General features: G+C 38.2%; 3 protein-coding genes across 5 annotated transcripts; 2 read left to right on the forward strand and 1 right to left on the reverse strand.

Moving 5' to 3' along the window:
- Nucleotides 1–92: 92 nt before the first annotated feature.
- Nucleotides 93–6196, reverse strand: bmb (brambleberry). 2 transcript variants are annotated; one of them, XM_056740157.1, is made up of 13 exons: nt 6069–6196; nt 5195–5439; nt 4266–4394; nt 3922–4107; nt 3565–3787; nt 2897–3013; nt 2531–2710; nt 1321–1527; nt 1086–1245; nt 963–1006; nt 758–876; nt 583–674; nt 93–441 (listed from the first exon to the last, which is right to left on the reverse strand). In XM_056740157.1, exons 2-13 carry the CDS (start codon nt 5423–5425, stop codon nt 312–314), a joined length of 1818 nt encoding a protein of 605 aa, XP_056596135.1. In that variant the 5' UTR covers nt 5426–5439; nt 6069–6196; the 3' UTR covers nt 93–311. The 2 variants fall into 2 exon arrangements, with proteins under 2 accessions (XP_056596135.1, XP_056596136.1); XM_056740158.1 differs by lacking the exon at nt 2531–2710.
- A 63-nt stretch (nt 6197–6259) lies between these two features.
- Nucleotides 6260–9197, forward strand: faap24 (FA core complex associated protein 24). Of its 2 annotated transcripts, XM_056740241.1 has the most exons (5): nt 6260–6357; nt 6503–6536; nt 7643–7782; nt 7926–8081; nt 8384–9197. In XM_056740241.1, the coding sequence occupies exons 1-5, from the start codon at nt 6319–6321 to the stop codon at nt 8624–8626; spliced, it is 612 nt and encodes a 203-aa protein (XP_056596219.1). In that variant the 5' UTR covers nt 6260–6318; the 3' UTR covers nt 8627–9197. The 2 variants fall into 2 exon arrangements, with proteins under 2 accessions (XP_056596219.1, XP_056596218.1); XM_056740240.1 differs by having other exon boundaries at nt 6266–6536; nt 8384–9193.
- A 1058-nt stretch (nt 9198–10255) lies between these two features.
- Nucleotides 10256–20987, forward strand: slc7a10b (solute carrier family 7 member 10b). Its single transcript, XM_056739915.1, has 11 exons — nt 10256–10537; nt 11639–11843; nt 11941–12092; nt 15084–15209; nt 16398–16551; nt 17395–17518; nt 17604–17707; nt 17844–17940; nt 18047–18196; nt 19405–19582; nt 20379–20987. The coding sequence occupies exons 1-11, from the start codon at nt 10375–10377 to the stop codon at nt 20501–20503; spliced, it is 1578 nt and encodes a 525-aa protein (XP_056595893.1). The 5' UTR covers nt 10256–10374; the 3' UTR covers nt 20504–20987.
- The last annotated feature ends 382 nt before the right edge of the window (nt 20988–21369 follow it).

A 21369-nucleotide genomic window follows, 5' to 3' on the forward strand; every position in this document is an offset into this window, starting at 1 on the left:
CAACAAAAATTGGCAATTAAAAAATTCTGATTGACTAAGGATCAAAAAGTGACTAATCCAAGTGTCTAAAGAATGAAGTATGCATAATCATGTCAGTCAAGTGATTTATATTAGTGTCAGAATTTATTATAAATAAAATGTACACTATAAGAGATTGAAACATTTAAAAACAGCACTGAAAGAAACAAGACCTCCAAAAAAGAAACGATTAAAAAAATCTCCAAGATTAAACAGTTAAAAAGAACAGAATGCTTCCACAGTCGATGCTTCAACAAGTTTACAAGCCAATCACTTTGAAAAAAGAAATTAATTCAGAGTCGGCTGTAGGACGTGTGGCCACCTTCATGTATCCTACAGAAGTCCTGACCAACAAGGGCCTTATTCTTACACGGCTGACCTAAACGGGTGGTACCGCTGCACAGAGGACGGCCAGAAAATGAACTTCGAAAACAGAGAGAGAAGACAAGGAATTAGTCTTCATGTAATGGTGGTGACATGTAGGAGACCAGTAGAACCAGGCGTGTTTGACATGATGCAGCTGTGGATAGCAACCTATGATATGAGATTTTTTTATAAACATACCTGTTGCTGGCAAGTGAATGATTGGGGCTGGAGCGCCGTGACTGGTTCATGAGGCCTCCCAGGTTTCTTTGAGGAACATTCTCCAGCACCAACTGGTAATCAGATAAAAATGTCTTTACCATTTCATTCAAAGGGTTCCATTTTCTTTATTATTTCCTTATTTTGTTCTACTCACTCCTCCAATGCTGTGGCGATTCTTTAGACGGGGGGTGGAATGATTGGGTGTGCCAACATTGTGATGACTAAAGTTTGGTGGGCTACAAGCTGGGGGCGGGGCCAATATACATGGATGAGCTATACCAGAAACCAGTAAATACCATATTAAACCAACCAGACAGTGATACTCTGTATACGTTAAAATCAGTAGAGGCAAAACATACCCATCAAGAAGCTCTCCACCTCCAAATCACAGTCGAGATCATTTCTATAGCAAGAAGAAGAAAAAAAATTGTAACACGACACATACAAGGCTATGACACTTCTTACCACAACCACAGACTTACTGGACTGGGGTAAAAGATGAAGCTGGGCAGGGCTTGTTGGATGGGCATCCTTTGTCAGGGGTCTTCTCTGTAGGGGGTCCTAAAGGGAGAGGGTTAGAGCTGCAAGCCTGGCCCTTTATTTTAGACAGAGACCACATCACTTGCAGCAAAACCCAACGACCTGGAACACAGAAAATAATGTGGGCCCTCACACAAATAAAACACCATAACATCTTGTTGAAGCGAGATACACTACCTAGTGAAAGTGTGAACAGCAGCAAAGTGAGCGACACCAGGTCCAGAGATGATTGCTGATTGATCTCAGCGATGGCATTGATTGGCACAGTGAAAAGCAGAGAAATGCGAGAGAACGTTGCACACTGTAGGAATGACAACAGGACAGCAGACAACAGGAAATACCCAGCATGCATTGTGCATGTCCACAGAGCACGCAGACTTAGGCCTAAGAAAAATGAAACGCAACAAGTAACCAAAATTTACAGCTACTTCACACCAACAAATCATTTACTTCCAATTAATTTGAGGAAAGACTAATGATTGTCTTAAAGGGGTCATATGGCGAGAATACGGGTTTTTTGTGTATAAGTAACAGTTGTCCATGCATTGTTTAGACGCATATAATTGAACAAATTAAATTGTCGGAACAAAAGATGCATTCCATCTAAAAGTAAATGCTCACCCAGACCTGCCCAAAACCGCTTGTGTAACCACACACCCATAAATCTACGTCAGTTCGTGGTTTGATTTGACCAAGACCGCCCAGATGTATACGCAAGTAAGGTGGGCATACCGGTCAGTTAATGTTCCAAATATGGTAAGAGGCGTTACATTTCCGTCACACGCTTGCAGTATTCGACCAATCACTATACACTGGTTAACTGGCCAATCATAGCACACCTCGCTTTTCAGAGTGATGAGCTTTGTAAAAATCCACGCATTTCAGAGAAGAGGGGCAAAGAGGAGATACAAACACGTACAGTATGTGGAAATACAGCATTTTCGAACCTTAAATGGTTTATACACATTGCATGACATGTAAAACAAACAATCATATTTGTTTTAGCTGTGTCATATGACCCCTTTAAGCACGGTTGAAATTGGCGAATTTGATGAATTATTATAATTCGACTCCTAACAAGGCCAGCAGCCATTTTACTGTAAAACTGTTTGGATGTTTAGGACCACTGTGAAACCCACTTGTTGACATTCTTGTGTGCATGATTGAATATTAAAGTCTGTTGGAATAAATTCTGCCTTAGTATTGAACTCGCATGACAAAAGAGTGAGTTAATGAAGAAATCGTTAATTTTTATGTGAACTGTTCCTTAATAAGACACACGTTTCTTAAAGTGTCTTATTTGTCAGATATGGTGACCCATACCCGAAATTTGTCCTCTGCTCTTTAAACCCCTCCAGTGAGTAGTGAACATGCTGTCAAGCTGTACCTGCCCACCCAAGGTAGCCCTGGATGATGTGCAGTCGGTCCTCCAGACGGTTCTGCATATTGTCTAGATACATCAACATGTAACCCAGAGTTCCATTCATGCGCTCCAGTTTATGGATGAGCTCAGAGTAAAACTGAGACGTAATGTTCTGGTGTTGCAGGAAACCCTTCAGATTGAGCTCTGCAACACAGTTACGTACGAGAGACAGTTTAAAAAAAATAACCACTTTCACATTCTCTAGTTTGTCCGTGCCTACTCTACCCATTAGAACATCATAATGGCTGTGTTCTCAATCAAATATCATACTAGATACTAAACGCTGCCCAGTGATACAAGTAAAGACTAGTAACGAGAGAAGAGTTTCACCCATTTTTTGGAAGATATCTTGAGCATTTCCTCGTACCACAGCCAGGTCACTCAGAATAGCCTGATGCCCCTCCTCCACATCTGAGGCCTGGTCCTTGAGCTGACCGCTTACATTCTCTATAAACAGATGAAACAGAATGGATGACGGCTCATTTCACATGGCTGCAATATACAGTTAAAATGAAGTCAGCTATTTTAAAAGGGATAATTAACCCAAATATATAAATTCTGTCATCATTTACTCACCCATATGTAATTTCATACCTGTACAAATGACTTTGTTTTCCAATGAACACCGAGGAAGATTTTTGATTAGATGATTGACTACCATAGTAGGAAGAATTAAATGGTAGTCAAAGGTGCCAGAGAACTCAAAAATGTCTAATTACGTGTTCAACAGTAAGAAAAAATTTGTCCTTTTGTTCTATGGTAGTGGATGATGTCCCAGAACAGAAAATTGCTAACATTATTCCAGATATCTTTATCTGTGTTCATTGGAACAACGAAATGTATGCATGTTTGAAACAACCTGAGGGTGAATAAACAACAGATTTTTGGATTAACTATCCCTTTAAAGAAATGTAATATAGCAGTACTATGGTATTTTGGAAGCATCTTAAACAACCACGAAATAGCACGTCATATTTATTCTTTCCTTGTAAACTAACCCATCCTCTGTGCAATGCCCTGAATGAGCTGTGCCACCAGCTGTTGTCCGGTGCTGATGAGAGCTTTCTCCTGCGCCAGTCGCTGTAGATTGTCAGAGATGGAGGAGTCCAGCTGATCTTGACCCTCCTTCAGTAAATGCTGCTGAAGCTGAAGGGTGCCGTGACCCTCCAGCAGTTTGTCAAGAGACGCAGCGGTCATCTCCCTCAACTCCTTCTGTCCCTCCTTCACACCAGCAATAAAACCACAGGAGCGATTCGAATGAATCTTTTGTCATCATTCCCTTACCCTTACATTAATATGCTGTGCATCAAAATAATCCATTTGCCATCAGATGCCTCAGACGTTTGGTACCCCACCTTTAGATCGTTCATGGCGTCCAGCTGACTGGTTGCTGTGGAGATCAGGGCGTTGACTGTGAGTTCAGCCCGTCTGCGGAAGTGTTGCTGGCGTGTGGCATAACACACAGAGCGCGCTCTGTTGCTGACGATGTGATACGCGTTCCATGTGTCCGAATCCATATCAGCAGTGCACTCTTTAATAGTCTGAAGCGAGGGACAGAGAGTATTGTTAGTTCAGGCTACATGAACTCATGATTCTGTAGATGCTAGAATAGAAAGTGACCATCTTCGCATGTCATTGCTGAGATTGTTCTGTGAATTAAAGACTGACTTGACAGTAAAGTTTTGGTCACTGAACATACCATTTCTTCAGTGCAGGGGTACGTCCTACGTCCCTCCACCTCTGACTGGCAGTTAAACAAGGCCACGCCCAGTTTGGCCAGCTGCTCCTCAGACAGGCCACTACAGATAGCTTTGAGCTGAGCAACAACCTGTTTTTCATTGGAGAAATAAACAAACAATTAAATAAATAAATATCAAGTATCATAACAGTCCATTCAAAATACAGCATTTTGATGTAAACACATCTGGTCACTAATAAAAGCAGGTCATATCAGGCAGTTCCCATCACGGACAGATAGAATAATAATTTATTGTTTATTTATACATTGTTATAGTTTCTCATGCATGTATTAGACACGTAAAATTGCAAATATGAAAGTGTGGGAACAAAAGATGCATTCCATCTAAAAGCGAATACCACACCCCACAAATCTATGTAAATTAGTGTTTTGATTTGACGAAGATCGCCCAAATGTATACGCAAGTAAGGTGGGCGTACCTGTCAGTACAATTGCTTTAGAACCTGATGTTCCAAATATGGTAAGTCACATGCTTGCAGTATTCGACCAATCACTACGCACTGGTTAACTCGCCAATCGTAGCACACCTCACTTTTCATGAGCGTTGTAAAAAATCCACACGTTTCAGAGAGGCGGGGCAAAGGAGATACAAACATGCACGGTATGTGGGAAATCCAGTGTTTTCTAACCTTAAATCTTGTATACACTGCCCTACATCTAAAACAGACGATAATATTTGTTTTAGCCCGGTCATATCACCCCTTTAATTATCATGGACTAAAGTTATGGATATCAAAAAGTGTCCATAAAATTGGAGACCAGGCGTGATTGAACGTAATGACAACTTGCTTTACAAAACGTACTGTATTTTCTTTTTAAGCTGAAATGAGCACTACAGACGTTTCAGGATGGTAACATTTCATCCATACCCGGAAATGGCAGCTGTCCAGAGGACTCAGTTCCATCTGCTTGGCTTCAGCTAGAAACGTCTCATCTGCAACACTCATCTCAAAGGCTGGCACATCACCTTGCGCCGCGACGGGGGCGACGGGTTGTTTTGGGGGAGGACCTGGTTCGGCTTTCTTCAGCCATTCAAAGAAAGCCTCAACCTGACCATACTGCATACTTGACACCCATAGCATGAGTAACCAAAACCCCATCCTGAGATAGGACCCTAAAGACAAAGGTAAGACAAAAGACCATTTGCTTTGGAAACCAGACTTATTGAACACAGGAAGAGGTCAACAGCTCAAAGATATTACAGTTAGTGCAAGAGAGCTGTGATAAAATAAATGTACAACTGTCAAAGCAAAAATGACAGAAACACACCAACAGTCTTGTATACACCATGTATACAAATATTTAGTGCATATATATATATATATATAAAGGGATGATGGTTACATATTAGAAAGTGTTATGTATCAAAATCTTCTTTTTAATATATGGGCGTGAAGTACAACATTGTTGGCCTATAACCAATAGTCTGCATATAACGAAAAACAATACACCCACGTCATCGCTTATTACAGACAGCATCTGTGCTGCTTTTTTTCACTGGGACTCAAACATGTCCAGACTTAGATCCTCACAGCTGATGGGCATCACAGACACCGGGTCAGAATGATCAGATTCACTTTTTTGCACATAACCCACAACATCACTAATGCACATAGCAAAAAGACTTTAAAAGTTTCCCTATTTAATTTGTAAGTTCAATGAGGTTAAATGAATGACATAATTAATTGTATACAATACATACAATATATAACGTCCGAAACAAGCAGAATTATCTACACTTACCTTTAATCACACCACGGACAGCACTTTATATAAAAACCCAAATCAAATCCAAACTATTTGTTATCAACGAGCACAATGCACGCAAGAACGCTGTTGTGAGGATTCGACTGTTTAAATGGACCCACAGCAGCCAATCAGTGTTGGCGCCGTGAAGTGCAAATATCGCGGTACTTGCGACTCAAACTACGCGCGCGGGATTTGTTGAGGCCGGGTTGTTGTCATTTAGGAAGTTTGATCTTGTGTTGTGAACATGCACACTCAGTTCAACGAACACAGCTGGACCTCTCAAGTACGTGCTGTTTAGAGGAATATAATATATTCTTACATCGTCGAATTAATTGTAACGTGTTGTTTTTGTTATGGAATCAAAACCCATTTCCGCGAAACTGCTTAATGCTGCGCCTCCATATGGACATATCATTATTAATGAGAAGTGGAGGAGCTCGAACCTTGTGCAGTGCCTCAAAGGTAAATATTTTCATTATTTGCAATAAAACCTTTACATCACAAGCAGCAAGCATCGTTCAACCTCATCAACCATTGCAAACTATGCTACATTTATTAAAACGGTCAAGAAGTAAAACAAACTAATACTGGATCTCAATTATCTCAGATGTCTTTTGTTCTGTCTGTAAGATATGTATATCAGATATGTATGGTAGCCCGTTTTTTTTTGTAATTAGTAACTCATAATATTGACTTAGTATCTCCTAATAATGACTTAAGTTATTATGAGAACGTTCGACTCAATTTCTCATTATTATGAGATACTAAGTCATTGTTATGACTTACTAAATCGAAATTTCGAAACTTTAAAGATACATATCTATGGGTGCCCTTTTCCATGGAAGCCCGTTCCCGCCAGGGTTGGGATTTTTTTAGAATTAGTAACTCATAATGATGAGAAACAAAGTCGAAATTTTGACTTGGTTAGTCATAATATTGACTTAGTATCTCATAATAATGATTTAAGTTATTATGAGAACGTTCGACTTAGTTTCTCATTATTATGAGATACTAAGTCATTATTATGACTTACTAAGTCGAAATTTCGAAAATTTAGAAACTTTAAAGATACATATCTATGGAAGCCCTCTTTTATGGAAGCCCGTTCCCGCCAGGGTTTGGGATTTTTTTAGAATTAGTAACTCATTATAATGAGATACTAAGTCATTATTTTGATTAACTAAGCCGAAGTTTCGATTTGGTTTCTCATTATTTTGAGATACTTTAGTCATTATTATGAGATACTTAGTTGTTATTATGAGATACTTAATCATTATTATGACTAACTTTGTCGAAATTTCGACTAAGTTTCTCATGATTATGAGATACTTAGTTATTATTATGAGATACTTAAGTCATTATTATGAGTTACTAATTCAAATTAAAAATCCCAACGGTGCTGGAAACAGGCTTCCATAGAAACGGGCGTCCATATATATGTATCTTTATTTAAATACTTTTTTGTGTGCTTTGTAATGTTGTCACATCAATCACAGGTCTGATTTATTTGTGTGATCAAATGTATTTAATCAGACCTTATCTTAACATTTCTTTTGCTTCATTTGCAGGAAGTGTGAAGGCCATATTTGAAGAGGAGCTTGGTGATGTAGATTTCTGTCTCAGTAATAAGACATGTGTCCTGTATGTGTCAGAGAGTGATATGGTTGCAGGAAATATCCATAGGAGGAAAATTGCCCGCTTCAGAAATGTAAAATACTCAATAGCATTTCTTTACATGTAATACATTATTAAATTTGTTACTTTAGTCCGACCCTGAACAACATATCACAAAATTACCTCAAGTTTAAAATCTCAAAGGAGGTTTTAATATAATGTTTTATATTGTTGTAGGCCAACAGCGGTCTGCAGGGTATTGTGATCGTGGAGAAGACACATTTGAGTGAGCAATATTTCAGCGGGCTGCAGAAGTTTGTGGTTTTGGAGTTGGGTTTGACCCTACTGCCTGTGTCCAGTCCTGCTGAGGCTGCTCAACTCTTAGGACAACTAGTGAGTGGATATACTTTTATCGTCCGTACATATCATCATCCTCATCATTCATTTTCAATGTGAGCCGGCATGAAGCGGCCGCTGAGGGCGTCAAGGAGAGTCGTCCACGAATCTTTCTACAGCGTTGTTTAAAGGGCAACTAGAGCAGCTTTTGATGCTCTCGACGCCGGCGGTCTGAACACAGTTGTTGTCAAGGAATCTAGTACACATAAGCATGTCAAAGGATAGTAGATACATCCAATACAGGCTTTTGTAGCTCCTGCTTTTCCGCTTAGATATCCCAACTCTTTTGTCTTCCACAGGTTCTTGGAGAGAACAAAGAGAACCCATTTTGCAGAAAAAGTGTGTCGAGATTGCTGGAGCCGTTGGTTTTGAATCTAGTTCAACAGATTCCCGGGGTCGGGAAGGTGAAGGCCATGTTACTGCTTCAGCAATTTCCCAGTATCCATCGGCTCAGCGGCGCTTCAGTCAATGAGCTAGAGCCTATAGTGGGGCAGAGTACAGCCCAACAAATCACAGCATTCTTCCATAACCAGTTCACATAGAAATACAGGCTGTCACCACAGACAGATATTCCCAAAGAATTCATTCATAACGTGATCACATTTATAAAGCACAACCCTATTGTAGAATAAAAGTTTTTCATGTGCTCCTTGGGAATTCTAAGCATTTTTTGCCACATAGTTTTTCAAATGTTATATTGTTACTATAAAATGAAAACATTGTTTATTTTGTTCATTTTAATTATTTGAGTCTCAAGTTTAATATTGAATATCAGCATGTAATGTTCCCTGATGTAAATACTTGTAAAGTTTCCGAACTGTAGAGAGGAACAGAATATGACGCTATGGATCCAGTTGCACCAAAATTGACTTTGATTGATAAACTCATAAAGAGTGTGAAATGTTGTTTTGGTCCATAAGTCTCATTAAACTTTGTGTATAGATGCCCTTTTTGTGTTAGTGATTATATTGAAGGTACAGAATGATAATATGATATGACTTAGAATATGCATGCAAGTTGAAACAGCTTTGGATTTGTTAAGCCATTGAATTCGGTTTCACTTAGAATTTAGTTGAGTTCAAATAAAACTAAAAAAATAAATCGCATTTTGCATTAAAGGAAATGAGCACTGTGCCATCTTCATTGAGGCATTTAATCATAAACTGTATTGCTGTATTTAGTTTTGTCAGCATCTCTAAGGGTCCCACAGTTTTGCCTCTCCTCCTAGTGGCTCCTGTGATCTATTGGGTTTCTGCTCGACTTCCTCTTTTTTAGTGTCACACACTACTGGCAGAGTTTCAGACTTCTTGCCAGACTACAAAGCAGCTCACTCTCATAGGGTTTCCTGGGGGGGATCAGCTGAATCCTGGCCTCCTTTATTCCACATGCACTGTTGTTAGTCAGATAAAAGCAGCAGTCACAAATTCACAACTTGACTTCCTAAATTCCGCACTGTGGATCTCTTCAGTGTGAATGGAAGCATGAGGAAACCTCTTCATTGTAAAAACATGTCTCTGTGGGTTTGGGGATGACCCTGTACTGTATTTTTACGGGGTGTCATATAGATTTCCTATGGCTAGAACTTCATTAGTAAACATGGCCTTAACTACATTTTGTGCTTTGAAACAAGTTTTAGAATTGATGCCGCATGAGCACAAGCTTATTTTTTGTTTGTTTATTATTGGACTGTTTGGTATTTTAATGCTGTATCAACCAACTGAACCAAATGAATGTGTCGATGCATTATTTGCTAAAAGTGTTTCAAATGAAACTCATGGCTATAAATATGGTGTGTGGTGGGATATGCATTTCTGTCAGTGCCTCCAAAATCAACTTAAGGCTTGTCGAGTTTTTACACAATGAAGTTGAAATACAATTTATTTCATTGAAATACAAATGTACAGGCAATGTTATTTTTAATAGCACACTATCAGTGTTGCCTATTCAACACTGATAACTCAGTATGATAAATCAATCCCTTAAAGGAAAAGTCCCTAAATATTCACACATTTTCTGTTGTCAGACAACGGAACGAATTTGAAAAAGTGATTGAACAACACTGTTAAAAGTACTGAAATGAGCTGACTTCCAGAGGTAGCTGAGGAAATAATAGTCTGAAAGCCGTAAAATCTAGCGGACAACTCTGGTGTTTATGCACACTGCCGCGCACTAGTTAACATTCTATCCCGTGCAGCGCGCGTTGCGGCGCCTGCGCGCTCTTTTCACTCCGTCTCAATCGTTTGAGCGAGCTGAAGGGAGACAGAGCAGCTCTCTGTTCGCTGTTACTGAGATGGATGGAGAAGAGAGGAGAAGATCAGATGCTCAGAGGAGAAGATCAGATGCTCAGAGGAGCATCATGACAGATAGCAACATTACAGGAGACTTGCGCATCCCTGAGCGCGTGACACTCAAGAAAGAGATCGGACTGCTGAGCGCGTGCACAATCATCATCGGTGAGAAAAGTTTTCAACTCAAACCTGTTGCTCTCTGTTGTGCATTTTTTTTTAAATAAAAGACATTTAAAACTTAAATGTACAAAAATGTTGATTTCTTAAGTGTGGGAACGTTTTAATGAGCTAAAATACCTAAATAAAAGTTTGTTACTTTAAATGTTCACTTTGTTTTTCTGTATTATAATTATGTTCTATGATGTTTTTACAGCTTATATTTACAATTTAGTAGTAATATTATAATTGTAAGTACATTTAAGTTATTATAATTTATTAGTATGGATTTTGAACATTAATAAGGTTAACCTACCATAACAACTGTATGGAGTGGGATGAAAATGCAATGGTTATTACAGGAGAACTGGTTCTGTGTTTGTATAATCTTTTAAAATATACACAAGGCTTTGCTTATTTCAATTATAAATCAATGCATTCGTAAATGTCCCGAAAATTTTAACAACTAAGTATTAAAAAATCTTTTTACAATTCTTAAAATTTTATAGAACATGCGTCTTTCAGATGAGTCTGTCCTCTTGAAACAGGCTGAATGAAAGCTAAAGATTGTTCCTCCACTTTAACAGGCAGGAGTAAATTATTTATGCCTGCTGTTACGTAATGTCGTTGTAAGACACTTGGGTGCTTGAGAGAAGCTGCCAGACACTGGGCTTTAGTGAGGGGGCCCCTCATTCTACTGCTGTTGCCTATACATCAGGGCTTCTTGTCACACGTACGTCAGTAAATGGTGTTAGGATGGGTTTCTTTTTTTTAACTGAATTTCTGTGTAGGCACAAACCCATACATTAAGTCTACAAAAACCTTCAAAACCAACACAAATTGTTTGCCTAAATGATGTCATTTAAACTTGTCCACAGCATGATAAAGTAAATGTCGAAACTTTTTCCTATTGCTGAACTGTTCACCAGATTGTACTAGTGTTGACTGCATTTAATGCAACCCTGTTGGTTAAATTACTGTAAGAAAATAATCCCAACATGCCAAAAGGTTGCAGTATATTAATAGGCTAATTACAGATCAATTATTTGCCTGTAAGCCTCAGCCCATATTTTTATCCTATCGGTTAAAATTTTACATATTTTTCTTCAGGGAACATTATTGGCTCAGGAATCTTCATCTCTCCTAAGGGGGTTCTGGAGCATTCGGGTTCGGTTGGATTGGCATTGGTGGTGTGGATGTTAGGTGGGGGTATAGCGGCTCTGGGTTCCCTCTGCTACGCTGAACTAGGGGTCACCATCCCTAAATCTGGTGGAGACTATTCCTATGTCACAGAGATCTTTGGTGGTCTTGTGGGGTACTACACATCCATCTCATTTTGAAATACATGAAATAAAAAGAATGTCAGTTTTTGGCAAAATATATATATATTTTGTTCTGTAACTGCTCTCTAGGTTTCTGCTGTTATGGAGTGCAGTACTGATCATGTATCCCACCACCCTGGCAGTCATAGCGCTCACTTTCTCCAACTACGTGCTGCAGCCTGTTTTCCCACACTGTGTTCCTCCATACATGGCTACACGCATGCTCTCCGCCATCTGCATATGTGAGTAGTTTTGTGTGTATTAAAAATAATCATATTCGTTTATCTTTCTTTTGGTGCAAACAGCATTATTCAAGTTTCATTAGCATGCACCATGCAGATCTAGTCAGTGTTGTACACTTAATTTATTTCTATAACACCAGCCTATTTTGGGGGTATAATCAATCTCTTCTCGTCCTGCCCCAAACAAAACGAACTGTAAATGATCACTTTGTCAGTCAGAAGGCTTTTCAGTCTGCACCAGACATGTCATAAGGATAATGTGTTAATGTGTAGTGATTTGATAAATATTGTTTAATACATTAATAGATGAATACATTAGATTTTAGGGTCAGCGTTTATTTGTTGACATTAGTTTAATATGATGACAGTCTGACTATTCTTATATTCTTGCAGGCATCTGGCCCGGTCTGTGTTTGTTGATCGGTCTGGCATTTGTTGAATGGGTCGTGTAACCTTGTCACATTTAAAGGCGGGCTGTCCGATTTCTCATAGCCGTTGTTGTTGTTGTTCAAATCACCAATACAGACACACCCCTACCCCCATCTTTCACTTTCGTCAGCGCTCAGCTCGACTAATGTCCGTCCTGTGTACTGGTCACCTTAAAGCTGAATGGCTACAAGGTTGTTTTGGTACTCGGCCCGACTTTATCTAAACAATCGTTAAGTTTGGGATACAAGGCATGCATCCGCAGCAATGTTTATGTTTACTTTGAAACTGTCTGTAGACCATTTTTTATTTGTTTCAGTTATGCTTATTACATATGAAGTAATTTTGGTCTATTTTTGCAGATTCTTATGTTTATAGTTTGTTGCCTGTTATATATCATGTCAAATTCCAAAAGCTGGAATGGCATGTCTGGTTTTATTTGAAATCTGTCATCTTTAATACTAATCTTACAGTCTCTATACATTTATACCTTAATGATAAGTCTTCTCATAGAGCATCGTGTTAAATTGGGAATAGCCAATATGGGAATAGCTGACAGTAGGCTAATTTCTGATGCGCAACAATTTCTTGAAATGTTTGATGTAGTTCTCATTAATGTCAAGCTGCTTTCTTTCTATATTGTGAAGCAATTTTGCCTGCTGGCAATTGCTTGCAACATTCCAGATTTTTTGAGCGTAACAACATTGATTCAGACTAAGGGCGTACTCACATATATCCCGGTCGCTCTCAACTGTGAGAGCGCAATTTCCCCCCCTCTCCACTCCCCCGCTGGCCTACCCTCACATTGCTCTTTACCATCCACAGCCGGGCATGCTTTCATCGTTACGATGAGACTGCTTCGAAGCAAACGTAAACAAAGCATCCCTCTCAGCTCAACAGAATCCATCTCCATGTTTAGTTTGTGTGTGCTGCACAGACCAATCTGCTTATGTCATTGTCATTCGAGAGCGATACTAGAGTAAACGGCTCATTATGCTTTTAAATCACCCTCTCATTCTTTAACATTGTAAAGCGTATCGTTACACATGTTGGATTATGTTTGACAAACCTGGAGTAGTATAGGCTGCGATGACACATGCCTGCACGTTTAAGTGTGCTGTTTTATCAGTTTTTTTACGGGCGGAATTCAAACAGTCGCATAATTCACGTCATAGTTGGGTTCTGTGCTCCGGCACGTTTTGCGCTCACACTACATGTGTACCACGCTCCAGCCCAACCACACCATGCTCTGGCCCACCTCTTCCAAGCAAGCCAGGGACCATTAAATGAACCATGCCCGGGAGCGGAGCGATCACACTAGTCAAATGAACCGGGCTCAGGGGGCAAACGTGCTCGGGCACAGTTCAGATTGCCCAGTGGGAGTACACTCTTATTGTATTTTGTGGAAAGTAGTCTTTTTGGGCAATTTAATTTGGTGACACTTCACTGTCAACTTTACAAAATCACCATCTTAATGACTCTGTGATCAAATAAATGAATGAATGATAATATCTATACATGTGTTTATGATTTTGCCTGAATGAATGAGACGCACTTCAGATTGTGCCAATAGCACTTGACTGCTCTGTGATGGAGGCTGCAGAGGCAATAGCATGTGATTACCGCATTAGCTTTCATTATTCAAAACAGTGAAACCTGAGGAGTTATTCACACAAACCAAAACACCAACAACAATGAGCTCTAGAAAAACTCAGGGCGCTCCATCTCTTCACAGACCTGCCCTTTGCTCTTTATCTCAATGAAAGCTATTTGTTTAATTGGGCATAAACACCGGCAACATTTTACTTTGGTAGAGAAGCAAAGTGAATATGAAAGAGTGTGTAAAGAAAGAGAAAAAGTGCCCGGTGACATTGATGGATTAGCCAGAAGAATTTCAAGCACCCTGTTTTTCCTGTAACATTACCAAATTTCCATCAACTTCTTAGTACTGCTAAGAACTAAGAACAGTATTCCTTTAAAATGCAATCAGTAACTTTTTACATAAAATTTTTAAACAAATAATAGTTATTAAAGGAGCATTTCACCTTCCGAATGAAAATTCTGTCATCATTTACACACCCTCTTGTCATGACAAAGCAGTAAGACTTTCTTTCTTCTGAACACACAAGAAGATATTTGGAAAAATTTTGGTAACAGAACAGCACATTTTTATTGGTAGAAAAGCAAAGTGAATATGAAAGAGTGTTTAAAGAAAGAGAGAAAGTGCCGGTGACATTGATGGATTAGCCAGAAGAATTACAAGCACCCTATTTTTCCTGTAAAATTACCACATTTCCATCAAGTTCTTTTTTTTCTATTTTTTTTACAAGTGTTCATGAACATTATCCACGCTCTTAAAAAATATATAGCCTACTAGTTGAACATTAAAACGTAAGAGAATAAAAAGAGAAGTTTTTTGAGAGTGTTCCTGTCTCAATTGATAATCAACTTTTTAATAAAATTGTCTGCCAGATGCATAAAAATGTACAGCATCATTTGAAAAAAAATTCAAACTGCCGAACCCTTGTAGCAATTTTCATAGTTTTTCTCTGTGTATGCTTGTAGTGTTTTTGACCTGGGTGAACTGCTACAGCGTGCGTTTGGCCACTCGCATCCAGGATGTGTTTACTGTTGGAAAGCTTCTGGCTCTCGGTCTCATCATTACTGTTGGTCTGATGCAGATCTATGGAGGTGAGAGCATCAGAGCATGAATTGTTTAATTCTCCATGATTTTGCAAATGTCACTTCTTTTTGAGGGTGGGGAGGTGGGGTTCTCAAGATCTCAAGGACATGGTAATAGGTCAATATTTAAGCATTATATACATTTCCTTGGCTCGGTTTCACAGACAAGGCTAAACTTAAGCCAGGACTATGCATTAGTTAAATTAGGATATTTAAGTCACTTTTTTAAAAGTGCTTTGGGAAAAAACATTATTCAACTCAATTTAACTAAACTTTATTTACAGTATATAGCGCTTTTTACAATTTGCATTGTTACAAAGCAGCTGAACATGAGACATATTGACTTTAAGCAAAACAATTAAAAACAAGAGAAAGGTGAAAACACAAAATACAGTCATACCCACATACAAACGCTCCACACACACAGTATGCACACGTACTAACACATATAGACATAGACACACACCAGCACACACATACACACACACACACGCACAGTGAGTACAAATTTAAGATAAAGGAGAAACACAGGTCAAATATTAAACAGACTATAAATTCCTATATGCAATATTAATTATGTAAAACTTTAAAATTTGAATTCTAAACTGGTGTGCATCTTGAGATAAAACATCGGCATTGACAAATTTTAAGAAAGGTCAGGACAAGTTTTTTTTCTGTTAAAACCGCTCAAACATTTATTTTAGTCTGGGACTAGTCTTTAGCCATTGTCTGTGAAACCAGTCCCTAATCTTTTTATTTTCTACAATGTGTAGAGTTACCCTGGGGTTTATTATCCAAAACAGAAAACAATAGTATGAATAAGTGCCACAATTTGGAATAGCATGCCTGCATTAGGACACAATTAAAACAAATCTTAAAAATAGGCTACACAAAAATGCTTAAATATAACAATCCCTCCAGTTATATAACATCAAATATTTTGTAGACTAGAATAATTATATTAGATTTGACAAAGCTATGGATAGATCTTGATTTGGACGTAAGGTTTAGGCCTAACTAAGCAGGCACATTGCTGACAGATGTTGGTCATCTCAAAACAGCCAAATATGGTTAAAATCATCAGTCTAGTTAATATATCCTTCTGTCATTATATAAATTAGGTGAAATCTGCCACATCTCCTCTGCATTGACAATAACTGTTTTATTTGTCCAAAAAACCTTTCTCTGTGTGGTTAGGCAATTATGAGAGCCTGACTCCACAGGTAGCGTTCAGGTTTGATAAACCTCCGTCTATAGGACAGATCGCTCTGGCCTTTCTACACGCCTCCTTTGCCTTCAGTGGCTGGAACTTCCTAAACTATGTTACAGAGGAACTGGTGGATCCAAGAAGGTTAGTTTCATTTCACTATTCGAATAAAGTAAACTAATTTTGCTGAAACAACATTACTGGGTCACGCTAAGGATAAGCCACTTGTGGTCATAGTACCCCCAAGTTGTTTCAAACCTTTTCTGTTAAACACAAAGAAAGATATTATGAAAAAAAAATGTTTTACTTTTACTTAAAACACCAAAGTACATTTTTAGATGGTAATTGGCCAGTCATTCTGAGGAGATCGCCTTTAAGATGCAAACAATAACTTTCTACAAAAAAATATATTTATTTAGTTATTTAAGGAGTTGTTCACCTATGAATTAAAATGCTGTCATCATTTACACATCCTTTTGTCACTTCAAACCTGTATGTCTTTCTTTCTTTTGCAGAACAAAAATTGGTAATATTGGTAACAGACCAGCACAGCCCTCCATTCACTTCCATTGTAACCAATGCAAACGAATGGGGGGCAGTTAACAACTTCTTTTTCAAAATATCTTCTTTTGTGTTCTGCAGAAGAATAAGAGTCATACAGGTTTGAAGTGACAAGAGGCTGAGTAAACGATTTTGAAGGTGAACTACTCCTTTAAGAAAATACATAAAAATCAATTTTCAAAACTGTGTCCTTACTTTACCTTATTACATTATAATAATTATGTCAGTTTGACTTCAATACATGTAAAGATAACATGTAAAATATCAACAAAGTAAAGTGCAATTTTATGTTTCCAAGAGAGATGGCGATAGAGAGAAGGCTACAAAGTGCAGCTTTTTCAAAGGTTTTGAAAAAGAAATGGTCATGATGCATTACTTCTTTGTTAATGCTTTTTTATGCTATTGCACAAAATGTTGTTTTTTCAGGAATCTGCCACGAGCCATATACATCTCTATCCCTCTGGTGACCATTGTGTACACTCTCACAAATATTGCATACTTCTCGTCTATGTCTCCCGATGAGCTCCTCTCCTCCAATGCAGTGGCTGTTGTGAGTATACTGGCCTTTGTCGTATCGCGTCTCCATGTCCTTTTATGTTAATGTAATGCATATAGGCTGTTGATGCTTGCCACAGACTTTCGGTGAGAAACTTCTTGGGATGTTTTCCACTCTCATGCCCATCTCTGTGGCACTCTCAACTTTTGGGGGCATCAATGGTTACCTCTTCACCTCCTCCAGGTTTGCACATTACCTGCTTTTCAACAGTGTGTGATAAATACGTTTACTTTACTTTTATATCCAGACTAAGACAGCATCTTGTGATGAAATGTAAAGCATTTTAAAAATGGTTTCGTTTTTGGGTGGCTACAAACAGGTTATGTTTTTCTGGAGCGAGGGAAGGACATTTACCCAGTCTTCTGGCTATGATCCACTTTAAGCACTGCACACCGATCCCTGCTCTTCTAGTCTGTGTATGTCACATGTACTTTAACAGGATTTCACATCATAAGCATAGAGAGTTTCTCTTATAGTAACACAAATCTCTCATTTTCTAAACTCTCTCTTTCTACCTTTTAGTGCACTGCCACAATCGTGATCTTGTGCATTGGAGAAACGCACAACCTTATAAACTATGTGTCTTTCATCAACTACCTCTCTTATGGAGTCACTATTGCTGCCCTGCTCTATTACAGATGGAAGAAGCCAAACCTATACAGGCCTATCAAGGTATTATGTGATGCCGTTTGCTTAGGGCTTTCTACGATTAAAGAGTACTTTACCCATGGAAGATTTAAGGTATACCTTTTATCATTAAGAGTTCCCTGGAATCTAACCTGCGATCATGGCACTGCAAACGCAAGGCTCTTACCAGTCGTGCTACTGGAACCAATTGCTATAGAGATCAAATCCCACAATACATTAAAGGTCAAGTGTATGTAATTTAGTGGCATCTAGCAGTGAGGTTGCGAATTGCATCCAACGGCTCATTCAATCCCTCTCCCCTCCCTTTCGAAGCACTTCGGAGGTTGGCACAGCACTAAGATGTCGTCATGTTTTGGTTCTTTGCTGAAGGAGATAACGTATTTATGGAACACGCCTTGTTGCAGTTTGTCCGTTTAGGGCTACTGTAGAAGCAGTATGGCGAATTCCATGCAAGAAGACCCCCGATGTTCGTAGATAGAAATAGCTCATTTTAAGGTCATAAAAACTTCATAACGTAAGGTCTTTATACACCTCTGAAGACATAATTCTGTGTATTATATTGCATTTGTGTCAATAGATCCTCCAAAAAACATGAACTTTTAACTCATGCATTGTGCATCAACACAGTGCATTTCTTTTTTTAAGTTTGTCAGCTAGTGCAAGTATTTTGATCATTTTCACAAAACTTCCATGACCACCCAAACTTATTGTTGATGCACATAAAGTAGTCAGTATTCTTCTTTAAAAACAAAGCAACATCATTTATTTGCATTTGTTATATTTTATGTCTTTCCAACTTTGGGCAAGTTTCTTCAAAATATTACATTCTGAACGAAAAGCAGAGATTTTTGTAAATTTAGGATTCAAAATGATGATGATTGAAACAGTTTGAGTATTTGCTCTTTTGGACCCATACATACTTTCTGAAAGAATCTGCAAATACTCTTTTAGAGGATACAACAGCACCCCCTACTTTTGAACAGTGAAAACATGGAATGCTGGAAAAATTATCAAGCCTTGTCATAAATAGTTAGTCCACTTATGCATTGTTGTCTTTTGGTTGCATCGATTGTTTCCATTTTTGACCTCAGTTGTAAGACGCGAAATGTCGACTAAATGTAAATGTCCTGTTGGTCTCATTGAGAGATACAGAGATATAGCTTGGTATGAGGATGAAAAAGCTTCTTTCAGGAAAGCATTAATATGGGATCAGTAAAGTTTCTTTGTTTCAGGTGAATGTGCTAGTTCCACTCTGTTACCTGCTCTTCTGGGCTCTGTTGCTGGGCTTCAGTCTACACTCGGAGCCGCTGGTGTGTGGAGTCGGGCTTGTCATTATGCTTACTGGAATCCCTGTCTATTTCCTGGGGGTTTACTGGAAAGATAAACCAAAATGCATATATGACTTCATAGGTAAGTGATTATATATTTACAGTGAGCAAGTGGCATTTGGGAAGTTATAAATTTGGTATTTGTTTTGAAAATGTAACGGTGGCTATAGTCAATAAATGTACAGAAAAAACAGTGTGCACATACTTGCAAGAAAACAAGACCTGCATTAGGCAGAATTATGGACCGGGTCAGTGGGGCCAGTATTTCAGGGGACCCAAACCCTCGCAACTCAAGACTAGCAAAGACACGAGGGCCCTGGGTAAATACAGTGAGACTTGAACAAAAAGGCTCCTTGCTGCTGGGCTCGAACAATCCAAGCTGACCATTAGAGCCCCTGACAACATGTTTAGCTTTTTAAATCTGTTAAGCCAAATCCATAATTGCTTAAAGCTACAATCTGTAACATTTTGGTTAAAAACATACAAACAAAAAATCTGCTTTGAAAATCTGCACCTAGTAACTGATTTCAAACCATGTAAAGATTTTAAAGTAATCTGCAATTTTGTTTCAAACAAAGATGGCAAAAGAGAGGAAATGTTATGGATTGCAGCATAGGACACAAGTGTGCCAAACTTGAATTTTGTTAAAAATAGACAGCACAACTAAAGCTACATTATTTACGAACATTATACTGTATTTAAATGGAGACTTGCAAGCACTGCAGTAAATATCCATACACGGGCAAGAGGAAATTATAATTTTTAATATTTCATTAAGGTATTGTAAAAATGTATTATATTATAATGTATAGTTTCAGTTAAATATTTTTTATTCAGTTTTTCAAACTAAATCATCTCACATTTAATTTGTGTTACAGAATGGGCTACTTACCTGGGTCAAAGAGTATTTTTCGTTGTTTTTCCACAATTCGATCCCATTGAAGTCACACCAGAATGGACTGACAAAACTTCCGCCACAAGCAAGGCTTCAGGACCTTTTTGAACTGTGTTATTTTAATTTGCCTGTATTTTCACTTAAAATGGCATTGTAGCTGTATAGTAAAAAATGAATTCAAAAGAAAACAGACTCAGTTATTTCCGTATGAATCCTGTTTGCACAAGTGACAATTTCTTGATGTTTATGTAGGCCTAGTGTAGTTTCAGTTATTGTGGATTTTATCTTTATGTGGCTTAATTTTTATAGGTTTCTTTTAGGACCAGAACATGGGTCCTGTGCAATTTTTGATGTGTGTGTGTTGATACCTGTACAATATCTCCTTTGTATAATACTATGAGGTCTTGTCAACAACTTAACAATTTTAGTACTATACCTCACAAATGTACATACTTGTGTAATGTTTTAACAATCTTTTCACTATTCACAATTTTAGTCTGTAGCGTAATGTTACATAGAGGAATTATACTGCTGTCATACTTCCATAAATTCTTGTTTAATATTCTTACAGATTAAGAAGTTCCTAAATGCATTGCCCAAAATGGGGATGACAAGTGAATTAGAATCATTTATTTTAAAATTATATGTAAAAAGACAAAATACACCACGTGCAATCTCTGAATAATATAGATTTAAATGATAAATTGACTTAAAAATAAATCTGTCATAATTTATAATACACTGTTACTGTGTCTTTAAAAATGCATATGACTTTCCTTCCTCCCTGGTGGGTTTTCCTCTAAAATGAGTCATTTAGCAGGTTCTCCAAGCTGTTTATCTATACAAGGGAGGTGACCAAGGCTATCAAGAGTTTTAAGGCAAGATTTTGACTAGATATGATATGTCTTAAGAGACTTGGAGTGAATGCTTCAGATGTACGAGTTTTGATACTTTTTTGACAGCCACTAGTCTGG

The sequence above is a fragment of the Triplophysa dalaica genome, chromosome 24, assembly GCF_015846415.1.
Source record: "Triplophysa dalaica isolate WHDGS20190420 chromosome 24, ASM1584641v1, whole genome shotgun sequence".
Taxonomy (NCBI): domain Eukaryota; kingdom Metazoa; phylum Chordata; class Actinopteri; order Cypriniformes; family Nemacheilidae; genus Triplophysa; species Triplophysa dalaica.

What these genes read in the sequence shown, in the direction of transcription:
- slc7a10b (XM_056739915.1), top strand. Translation starts at nt 10,375, where the DNA reads ATGGATGGAGAAGAGAGGAGAAGATCAGATGCTCAGAGGAGAAGATCA. An exon ending in ATCTTTGGTGGTCTTGTGGG is followed by an intron (nt 11,844 to 11,940) that starts GTACTACACATC and finishes ACTGCTCTCTAG; the next exon opens with GTTTCTGCTGTTATGGAGTG. An exon ending in GCTCTCCGCCATCTGCATAT is followed by an intron (nt 12,093 to 15,083) that starts GTGAGTAGTTTT and finishes GTATGCTTGTAG; the next exon opens with TGTTTTTGACCTGGGTGAAC.
- faap24 (XM_056740240.1), top strand. Translation starts at nt 6,428, where the DNA reads ATGGAATCAAAACCCATTTCCGCGAAACTGCTTAATGCTGCGCCTCCA. An exon ending in CCTTGTGCAGTGCCTCAAAG is followed by an intron (nt 6,537 to 7,642) that starts GTAAATATTTTC and finishes CTTCATTTGCAG; the next exon opens with GAAGTGTGAAGGCCATATTT. An exon ending in AAATTGCCCGCTTCAGAAAT is followed by an intron (nt 7,783 to 7,925) that starts GTAAAATACTCA and finishes ATATTGTTGTAG; the next exon opens with GCCAACAGCGGTCTGCAGGG.
- bmb (XM_056740157.1), bottom strand. Translation starts at nt 5,425, where the DNA reads ATGGGGTTTTGGTTACTCATGCTATGGGTGTCAAGTATGCAGTATGGT. An exon ending in ACCCCTGCACTGAAGAAATG is followed by an intron (nt 4,108 to 4,265) that starts GTATGTTCAGTG and finishes CCCTCGCTTCAG; the next exon opens with ACTATTAAAGAGTGCACTGC. An exon ending in GGGCTACCTTGGGTGGGCAG is followed by an intron (nt 1,528 to 2,530) that starts GTACAGCTTGAC and finishes CATTTTTCTTAG; the next exon opens with GCCTAAGTCTGCGTGCTCTG.